The sequence below is a fragment of the Vigna umbellata genome, chromosome 4, assembly GCF_029865625.1.
Source record: "Vigna umbellata cultivar VRB3 chromosome 4, Vumbellata_1.0, whole genome shotgun sequence".
NCBI lineage: Eukaryota > Viridiplantae > Streptophyta > Magnoliopsida > Fabales > Fabaceae > Vigna > Vigna umbellata.
In genome coordinates this window covers 70,044,326-70,055,304 of record NC_142168.1, presented here as the reverse complement: position 1 = coordinate 70,055,304, position 10,979 = coordinate 70,044,326, and the positions used below count along the sequence as shown (strand labels likewise).

General features: G+C 33.6%; 1 protein-coding gene across 1 annotated transcript; it reads right to left on the bottom strand.

Moving 5' to 3' along the window:
* Window positions 1–1,211: 1,211 nt before the first annotated feature.
* On the bottom strand, window positions 1,212–9,840 carry LOC124829627 (putative isoprenylcysteine alpha-carbonyl methylesterase ICMEL2). The gene is made up of 11 exons (XM_047303176.2): window positions 9,266–9,840; window positions 8,334–8,410; window positions 8,150–8,219; window positions 7,984–8,064; window positions 6,374–6,448; window positions 5,536–5,637; window positions 5,275–5,415; window positions 3,093–3,158; window positions 2,858–3,001; window positions 1,628–1,718; window positions 1,212–1,508 (listed from the first exon to the last, which is right to left on the bottom strand). Exons 1-11 carry the CDS (start codon window positions 9,646–9,648, stop codon window positions 1,347–1,349), a joined length of 1,392 nt encoding a protein of 463 aa, XP_047159132.1. The 5' UTR covers window positions 9,649–9,840; the 3' UTR covers window positions 1,212–1,346.
* Window positions 9,841–10,979: the final 1,139 nt, after the last annotated feature.

The window sequence follows — 10,979 nt, the reverse complement described above, 5'->3', positions numbered from 1 at the left end:
TATATTAAAGATCAAAATATTATATAAAAAAATGTTATAAATATATTAATTTTAGTTTAAGTCCTATTTAACAAAAATGTTTAAAACTACTTCAATGCATTAAATTTTTTTTTTTCAAATTATTAGTTGAATTTAGTAAAAAAAAATATTTTTGTTTGCCAAGTTATTTTCTGAAACAATCTCACATTTTTTATAATCAAATTCTCGTAAAGAATCTATTCAATTAAAAAAAAGTTAAAGGTTTCGTAATTTCTTCTTTTGTTTTCTTAAGCTTTATTTATGAATTTAGGCCACACACTTTTATAAAGAAAAGTTATACTTAAGAGTGAGAAAACTTACAATTTTTTTAACAGCAAAAATAAATATAATTAAATAAGACAATTGGAATGTTCAAACTAAAATTAAAAAATCGTCAAAAACAAAATAAAAATACTATTAATACGAAACCTATATAATTCAAACAATAAAAGAACCTGGAATTGGGTAAAAACCTTTTCCGTGAAAAATCATTAACCAAGCAGAGAAATCTTCAAGAGATTAAGATTTTTCTTTATTGACTGTCAATGGAAGGGATCTTTTACTTTTGAAACTCTAAAATGTTAAATTGTTTTATCTTGATTGTTTTAATTTTGAGTTTATGGTATATTAATTTTGAGTTTATGGTATATTAAAAAAGATTCCTACAATACAGTGTTTTGATATAAACATGATTGAATCATTCAGGTATTAAGAATTTATTTTGTTATATTTGAGGGTACGAGAGCTTGTTCTTAGGAGTGTAAGATCATACGATAGGTGCATAATTTTTTAGTCTACTCATTACTCGAGTTCTATAGAAATAGAGTCAAACATCGAACCAACTCAAACTTGTGATACAATTATGAAAAATTATACTTTGAAAACTCAAATCACTTTCTAAAGAAATCACGTCAAATAATTTCTTATAACTTAATATTATATTAATTTATTATTTTTTTATTATGTATGCATAGATGTTACTATTATTATTTCAGAATTTCAATTGAGCAAAATTATATTATATTTATTTAATAATCGTTAACGTATTAATCCTATCAATTAAAGTTTTACTGTAGTTGAATCATTGAGACTTGAAATTTATTAAAAATTAATCTTCTTTTAAAACGTTGAAGGCCACACTAATAGGATAGTTTTTTGAGTGAAGTTAGGTTTAATTAAAAATTGAACATTAATGAGAAGCAAATGTTTGAGTCTACTTGTATTGCTAAATCTAGTAATAGAATGGAATGTTGAAAATTAATTTAGGAGGTGAATGAGATTATGTACAAAGAAAAATAATAAAATGGAGAAAGAATGTTAGTTGGAGACTAGAATGGACTAACGCTATGAGCGAGTTTTAACATGCATTCAGGCACAAGGCGTCTCCTTGGAGGAGCCTCTGCATCTCTGGCACGGGCCTCAGCATCACCAGCGTGGATATATCCTACTAAATCTTCAAACATGTCATCTTTTCCACCTCTCATCGGATCCTGAAATGTATAACCATTTCACATCAATGCCTGCTTATTGAAAAATGGTAGAGTTGTCTCGGCAATAAAGAAAAGGAACAGATTTATCAAAATCGATGAGAAGCAGAGTGACCAAATACCTGTAGAAACACATCTGTATGAGTCTTCCCATCGTACATAATTGCTTCAGCCGTCACTCCAACTCTTTTAAGAGTTTCAGCAAATGATTTACTGTATAAAATAGTATGTTAGTCAAAGTCTAGCAGCGAAAACATCCGAATTTTTTTTAAAGAGGATGCTTCAATAGGAAGACAACCGAATTACTTGCACTATAATGACAATTCGCTGCTACATAATGTAAATACCCACCATTCAAAGTGGTAAATTTCTTCTAGTAGCCCATTGAAGGATATACAGGATTAAAGCCTACTTTATAACCCATGCAAAAGCATTACATGCGCACATTTCAACTTAACCTTTTAAAAAACGGGTTCTAACAGTTTAACCAAGTTTAGTACGTAAGAAAACATTCTTGCTAGAATATTTCTTAAGGTTCAATTAATTCTAAATATATTTGGTCATATAACAGCAATAGCTCTTCACAGCTTTGTCGCTTATAAAATGCTTACAATGTAACTTTGTTACCATTACGTATTTCCATTTCCAACCTCACACTTCATCAGTATTCACTCAATCAAAAAACACACTTAAACAACCACATAAGGTGCAATCTTTTCCTAAAGGTTCAAAGAGCTTAAACAACCACATAACTTGAGAATGCCTTTTCAATTTCTGAAGTTCGTCAGATACCACAGCAAATCCCGTAGGTTTTTGAATGCTTGTTATACCTTATGTTGATCATTAACAGCGCACTTATAATAGTATGCCCATTTTGACAGTAATGAACTCAAACGTCATACGAGAGCAGATAAGTATGGAGATATACCCAAAAAAATTAAAACAAGAGAAATGGATAAACTAATTCCAGGAGATAATTTAAGACATCAAATAGTACGATATTGATATTGTGAGATCTCCTCGTACAATTGAACTTAATCACCACGTTACATCACTTACATAATTTTTTTTCTTTCTATACTGATTGTTTGCTGAAATCTAGTTTCAGGGGGACAAGGAACTGACATAGGTCGTTTCTGTGCTGTTTCTTCTACGTGCTTATCAATAACTTGAAGTTAAAGTAAGATGCTCATTAAAAACTAAATCATTCAGTAATTATCTGTCACTACGCTCCCCAAATAAGGTCATCTAGGCTATCTCGGCAAAACTAAACCACGACAATTCAATAGGACACTCAATATATACTCCTGTTTTCCATTGTTACAAAATATTTAGAACGGGCGGACACAAACCTGGCATCTGATGGTATTGAATAATCCCCAGTCCCATGAAAAAGCACTACAGGAGGTAGTAGAGAATTGACATTTCCAATGTTTGGATCTTGAACCATTACTTCTGGAGAAAACCGTCTCAGGGATTCCTCCCCTTCCATTATGCTGTAAGGTAGAGGTAGTCATTTGAAAGTCTAATACAGCGAAAAGCAGGGAACTGAACATTAACTCACTTGAAGATGAATGAAGTGTGTACCTTAGAAAGATGGACCGATAAAGACCCCTACTGTGGAAATGATCTACTAGGTTAAATAAATTATACCTGAATTGATTTAAGAAGGAAATACAGAAAATAAATTATGTTAATCTTAGTGTTAAGTCAACTATCATTGGTGGGAGCTGCAAGGTAATATAATAAACAATCTCAATCATATAACATTGCATTTACCATAAGAAACAAAATCAAACCGATAATTGGAAGAATTAGTAGACATTACATATCTTCTGGAGACATTTATTTCTGCCATTATAATTTGAAAAGATTAAATCCATACATGATCAACTTGAGCTACATTATATTCGGTAACATGTACAACAGTGTAGCACTCCTATATTACTAAAACAAAACGCTTTTGGAACATATTACAATCAAAATTTACATTTTTAATATTGTAGAACAACTGGTTTTGTAACATATCACCATTAAAATTTGCATTTCTAACTTAGTAGAACTTTGTAAAATATCACGATCAAAATTTCCATTTACATCATGAGATCTTTCACGAACCAAACAACAACAATAGCCAAAATTGTTAGGTGAAAACACGAGCGACCTTTATTACATATCTAACAGACTCCCTACTCTACGAGTCCTTTGAGCTTAAAGAGACGTTAATGCGCAGACTCCGCTAATTCTTAAATTCAACTTCCGATTTTTTTAGAAGAATTGAATTGCAAAGATCAAACCCTAGATTGGCAATTAGTTCCTGCTTATCAGGATAAAACAGAATCCTCCTATTTTGTTTTCATAAGTGCAGACATTAGTTCCGTCATTCCTATTTTGGGTATCTCTACTATCTCATATCTGTAAGTTTGTGTTACCAGTTAGGAGATATTGTCTGTCCTCTCACTTAAGCCTAGATAAGTGTACAGTTGTTGCCCTAGTTCCCTATTTGTTCTACCATCTTGTAACCAGTCAAATCAAGGAAAATACAATATTTTCTGCAAGGTAGCAAGGCACAATATGATGACCCATCCTTGATTTCAAACTCCATTTCGCACCATTCATAGCAAACGAACAGCAGTTTGAAGAAGGGTACGGTGACATAGCTCCTGATTGTTTCACCTAGTCTTCCGTTCATTGGCCACAAACTGAAGGGACAAAACTTCATTCAAAACAATCATTTATTTTTCCAAGGATACGAGGAATATATCGCCCGGGATGAAAAACAGTGGAGAAAGTTGATCCCAACAATAAAGAAAGAAAAGAAAGAAACTTGGTATTGAAGATTATTAGATGTCTCCACATTGGGTAGGAATGTCAACCAAAATAATCCTTACAAATGGGTACCCCTTGAGAAAGCATTTTGGATTGAGTTAGATGGAATCAAATTTGAATATGATATCGAAGTCTATCCCGCATTGATGTTAAGTCACTGTAGATGTCCAATCCTGTGTGAGAGGTGTTTGTTAAGACTTAAATAATCCTAATCACTTAAGCTATCTTTGGGGCTTGAGTTTGTCCTTATTCATTTCTGATCAACATAAAAATGAGATCGAAGAGAACACTACGTACTACAGCCAGCTAAAGAGATATATATAGAACGCAGCAAAGAAGACTAATTCAAATGTGGATAACATCATAGTTATCAGTCTCGTCACACAAGTCAAGAACAACAAATTCAAGAAATTAAACAATTGTAAGCCTCCAACTGGATGATGCTGCAATTGTTTCAAGGGCGACCTATGAAGTTTAAAATAATTAAAAAAACTAAAGAAAAACTTTAAGAACAAAATAAGGATATAACAAAAGGAGTGAGCGATAGGAGATGTAAGGTTGGTTTGATGATAAAAGTGGAAGGGATGGAAACATAAAAGGTCGCGGGTTTGAATCCGCTAACAAAAAACAACATATCACCAATTTGCCGATAAAATAAAACGGGAGGTTGAGCAATATCACAGAGGGACACCACTTTAGGACAAATAACAGCAAAACATGTCCACGGCCCTTTCAAGAGGTGGGTATGCCCCTGGGGTTTGGGGGTTTGTGTTAAATTAAGGTGAGAGAGCCCTTGCATATAGTATGAAGCTTGCGCCACTACAGCACAAAAAATGGTAGATTTCTCGCCATGCGACGCTCTGCTATAGCGCGCATATTTAACTACTAAGATTGAAAGGGAAGAGACTTTTACTTAAAGGGACTTTCTGCAAGTACTTACCCTCCAGATAAACCAAAATAAGTCTTAATCTGGGAAAGACTCCAAGATGTACTCTCTCCTTCACCTGCCTCTTTGATTGCCTGCTCCACTATTACACATGCAGCAATATGTGCTCCAGCTGATTGTCCCATTAGGTAAATTCTATGGGAAAAATTGGAAAAGTATCATTATTGATCATGAGAAGCACATTACACTTAAAGCAAGAGAATAAATTGGATGCCTTAATGAGAAAACTTTGAACTTAAGAGAATGTTTATTCACCTGTTAGGATCACCTCCATACTCTGCAATATTGTTGCACACAAATGCGATGCCTTGAGAAGAATCAGCTATCATATCGCTGATGGTTCCCTGGGGAAAATTTCTGCAAGAAAAAAAATGTTTTATAACACTGCAATAGAAAGACAAAAGCAAGTAATACTCACTTCTGTAAACTATTTATTCTTAGGTGAATCTCTAGTAGCTTGACAGAAAATTTGAATTACATATGCTTTTAGTGGTTTGTGATGAGGCACAACACAAACCACTGATTTCCTTGTATTGGTATTATTCATTACTGCTTTCACTACCAAATTTCATTTCGATTTTGAATTTTATATTTCAACAATCCCCATGCTTTAAACTGGAAGAAATCCTGCATAAAAGATGCACATTAGAGATATGGAACCATTCAGGAGTCTCCATAAAAACTAACGGGAAAGTGAGCAGTTGAAAGGGGTCACTACAAATAATGGCTTGGTTACACCCTAAGACTTTCTAATTATATAACAATATTTTAAATTTATCAATAGAATTTTCAAAAACAAAAACGAGAAGATTGAAAACTATCAAAGAGTTCTTATTTTATCATCAATATCATGAAGAAACCAAAAAGAGACAGTACAAACTAAAACATAAGGACCGGGACCAAAGAATAAATTGAAACAGAAAATATTTAGAAAAGATGATAAGACGATACAGTAGAATAGAACCCAGGAATAGAGTTTTCTTTATTACTATTTACTAGTACAACAGAATATTTGTCTCCATAACAATTTTAATGGGCAGATAGCTTCTACCTAGAGCCTTACAGATGTGAAAGTTGGGGAAGGAAGTATCACCTGTAATCAATACATGCCACAATAATATCCCTCTCTGATAGCTGTTGACCTAGAAGTGTACCCCATGCTTTGTAACTACACAAATACAGTACACATACTTTAAAACTAGTAATCACAGAATTGGTAAGTGGTGAACGTGTTTGTGTGTGTATTTATATACAACAGACAGACAAACACGTTAATCCCTTCAATAATGAAATTGTAGCATCTTATTCTGATTGCACAGGGTATGATAAATGTCAAAAAAGGAAAAAAAAAAGTATATAATTATAAATATAACTATAACCTCCTCAGGTTGAAACTACTTAATAATACAATTAAATATAGCTCAGGCTGCACATGTAGATATTCGTTTTAGCAGATATTAATACTTGTCTTTCAAGTAGCATTTATTAGGGATATCATTGTACGGTTACTTTAATCAATATATATAAACATGGGTTGCCCAACACTTAACACATAATAACCAAACTTGATATAGTATTAGTCGGTTTGATTTACTCCATGTAAACCTCTTTTTACATAATTTTGGTGACTTAGTACTCACAATTATCTTGAGGTTCACATTGAAAACATCGCCATCACCGGAAATGACCCAGGGAATTCTGTCTATAGCAACATCTGACTGACCGTTCAGTTTCAAACCAAGGATTTGACTCTTCTCAAATACTTGTAGCTTGGGTATTGAAGCTGCTCAATCTGCCTCTCCCAAATGCCTTTGACATTTTCTAGGAAACAAGTAGGATTGGTTGAAAACCTTGTGACATCTTTGTAGATTCCAATGCCATCAAACTACTCCTAGGTTAGGGGGACGCATAGAAAGACCCGGGCAGCTATTCATGCCTAATAGGTAGACAAAATATCCTTTGTAGCAAATGTGGTAAATCAATTCCTAAATTCTGCTTGTGATGCTCGTTGGGATTTCATGGTTCGCACCCTCAAATACATCAAGATTAAAGTGTGAACAAAGGTGATATTAAGGATTGCAAACTACTACCAAACTATTTTGATTGGGCAAGATTTCCATGTGAAAGAAGATCCATATTAGGCTATTGAGTTGTTGTAGGCAAAATTAAAACTGACTGTCAGTTTCAGTAATCAATTTGTTGACATATTCACCAAATCCTTCAAAGGATCTCCCAGGTTGAAATATTTTGGTGCATATTATTTATATGCCCAAGCTTGAAAGGGAGTATTCAGTATAGCACATGTAAATACTAGTTTTAAACATTTCAATATGCAACATTTGATAAAAGTTAGCATTTATTGAGATAATTGTACAATTATGAAACATTGTCATTATAAATGTTCACTTGTGGTCGACATTTACACACAATTCCAAAACTTAATGTTCAACCCCTTTCTTTATGCGTCTCGATAAATTGGCAACCTTCTTACTACCACCACCATGATGTATAAGCTTAATGGTGCGCAAAAATATAATGAACTTCTCTTTTTAATAGGAGATAAAAATAAGAATTGAAGCTCATATACCAATCAACAATTCCATGGATAGGGAACATCCTCTCAATCCAAACAACATAAAAAAAACTTATTACACCTAATTACGTTAATTTGCAATTTTGAAATGAAGCACAGACATCACGTACCCAATAATCCAGGCTCCACCAGTAATAAAAGCAACAACTGGTTTTGGACCGCTGCCATTTTTAGGCAAATACAAGTCAAGCCTGCAAAAGAAAATTAGCTATTTATTAAAATTGCATCGATTAAAGGAATTTTTAAATGTACAGAGACAATTGTGATAAAGCATACCTATTTCGAGGTTTATCTCCATAAACTATGCTTCTGCGTATCTGACTGGAGAAGAAATAGTAATATCCAACTATAAAAGAGAACGCGGTAAATGTCGAGGGATATTAATGCATTTCAAATCAGAATCTGGACATAATAATAAGATTACAAGTATGAAAAGTGTTATAGATCACAGAATTCAGACCTTGAATAAAGCCCGGAAAAAGAAGTAGTGCATAACAACTAAGGGCAAGAAATCGTGTAATCCATTTATAGCCTACCCTGAACAGAAATAAATGATCAGAGAGCATCCACAAATGGTATATGTTAAAATACTAATCACGTAAAACAAATAAACAGAGATGTTAGAGTTCATCTTAAACCAACTTCCATTAATTGAAGGTTCTTAATAGACAGATATAACTGCACCCTAAGAATTGAGACAAACAATATGGGAGTTTTCAAGAAGATATATAACAAGATTTCCTATCAATCGCATTACCAATTCAAATCAGAGCTATACTGAAAAACCTCAAAAACCCACAAAGAAAAAAACATCATTTTGTAGGCCCTGTTTGGCAAGTGAGAAATTAGGTGCAAAGCGCCAATGGAAACAATCAGGTGTGTTCGGAGGAGAAAAAGGAATAAGTCGAGATACTTTCAAAACTAAAAATAATGTGACCCAGCGAACTATTTCTCACTTGTTTTTCCACATTCTCCCCCGCTCTCCCTCTCTCTCTATTCAATCAAAACACCTGAACAATCACTTTATTTCACACCTATTTTCACTCGTTATTCTTAATTTCATCCACTGTAATTCCATCCTCTTTGCCAAACATAACACTAGATCCGTATTGGACCCATGGGTATCTATCTCATAGCTAGGCGAACTAATCCCGTCGATAGTTAAAGTATAAGTTAAGTACCCAAACATGCAGTTTTGTCGATCCCCGACATCAGTCAAAGAATCCAAACTACATGTCACTTGTGTCACCTTTGATGTCAGGAATCAGCATTGTTTGATTACACTGTTGAAATCTTGCACTCTATACACACACACACACACACATGAATATATTCTATTTTGGGTGAATGCAGGATCTCGAAGGGAACGATAGGAGAGGGACATAATAATACCCGAGGTATCCGAGCATCTTGAAGCCAAGGCGAGTCAAGAGAAAGGTCTCGGCTGCGACATCGCGGCCGAAGGAGGAGCGGGTGGAGGTGTGAGTCTGATCGGAGATGTTGGGGAAGGAGTCCTGGCTGGCGGCACGGCGGCGGCGTTTCTGATTGAAAGAGTGGCGAGGGCGGGAGGGTTTGGTGCGCGAGGAGGTGAAGCTGGAGGCCCGCGGCAAGGGCGGCTTGAGGGACAAGTCTCGGTAGGAAGGGGTGGCGGAGTGATCGAGGAGGCTGACGGAGGGGTCATTTTGGTCTTCTTTGGGACGGACGAATGCCGTGGAAGAAGTTGAAACCGCGGAATCAAGAGAACGGTTGGATGTGGGAAAGATCTGAGATGGCATTTTGCGATTGAAGCGAATGCAGAGTGTGTGAGCCAATCGTGTTGGTTACACAGAGGATTATTGGAAGATGACACGATACATGTATGATATGAGTTGCGTGACAGAGGGAGAGAAAATAATTGAAAATCGGAGAAAGAAATAAAGAAAGGTGGTGATTGGCTTAGTTCGCCAGAATGTGGGGCCCAGATCGGATATTGAGCTCGTCAAACGAGGTGCGTCCAACTGCAACACTTCAAATGCTTTCTTTCCTCTTTTATTCAAGACCACTTCAAATCTTTATCCATGTCTCTTCTTAACTCAATACTTTACAATATTCAAATATAACAAAATCACTTCAAAACATTTATATGTCTTAATAATACACAAATATCTTCATAAATTATTCAATTCTTCTAATTATTTAAACAATAACTAAAAATTAAATATTTTTTTCTTTATCTTTAACAAACTCCTGAAAACACTCTAAAATTTACGGAATAACCAGACATTTGTCTGCAACGGTGTGGTTTTTCGTATTAGTTTCTACACGGTATTAACTTTAGAAAATAATAATTTAATATATATTTCAGTCATTGTTAAATGGTTAGTATGTTATTCCCCTTATCTTACTTCCGTGCAGTAATTTGAAGTTTTTTAGGCGGGACTCGTGTTTTATTTGAATGAAAAATCAAATACTCAAAGAAAGAGATAAAATTTAAATTATCAAAGTAAACTACAAATATTATTTGGATAAATGGAAATATTTAATAAATTTTCCAATTTTTTTATGTTTGTTTGAATAAATAAAAAAGAATAAGTATAGACTTAAATAGGTTTTATATTATAATAATTGTTTTCTTCAAATTTATACCTTAGTTTGAGTAAGGGTTTATTATTTTCTTTACCATCTTTCTTGTCAATAAAAGAGACTATTTTTAAATATAAGTTTAATTAAGTCTTTTTGAGTCTTTAATGAATTTGAATAATTTTAACTGAGTTTTTATTACAATTAATTGCCCATCGAGTTCTCAGATTTTTTATATTTTTTAATCTATTTTTTTGTAAAATGGTAAGGTGGTTAATTGTCTTTATATCTTAATTATATAAAATTTTGTGATTAATATAAATTATATTATATAAAATAACAAGTGATTTTTTTAATTTGAATTTAAAATCAATTGAATAGTGAGATTGTGATGTGTCTCAAAAGAACTAATGTAAATATATAAATTTAGAAAATTTAATTACGTAAAGGACGCTTAAATTGCTATTAAAATTAAGTTTGCAAAAATCAAAGCAACGTATTTCTTTACAATACTGAGTTTCCAACGAATATGTTAAGTGCACACGTA

Excerpts from the sequence above, each read along its gene's own strand:
- LOC124829627 (XM_047303176.2), bottom strand. The coding sequence starts at position 9,648 with ATGCCATCTCAGATCTTTCCCACATCCAACCGTTCTCTTGATTCCGCG. Across the intron at positions 5,638-6,373 it reads GTGGCATGTATTGATTACAG|AAATTTTCCCCAGGGAACCA; the intron begins GTGATACTTCCT and ends TTTTTCTTGCAG. Across the intron at positions 3,002-3,092 it reads TATCGGTCCATCTTTCTAAG|CATAATGGAAGGGGAGGAAT; the intron begins GTACACACTTCA and ends TCTACCTTACAG.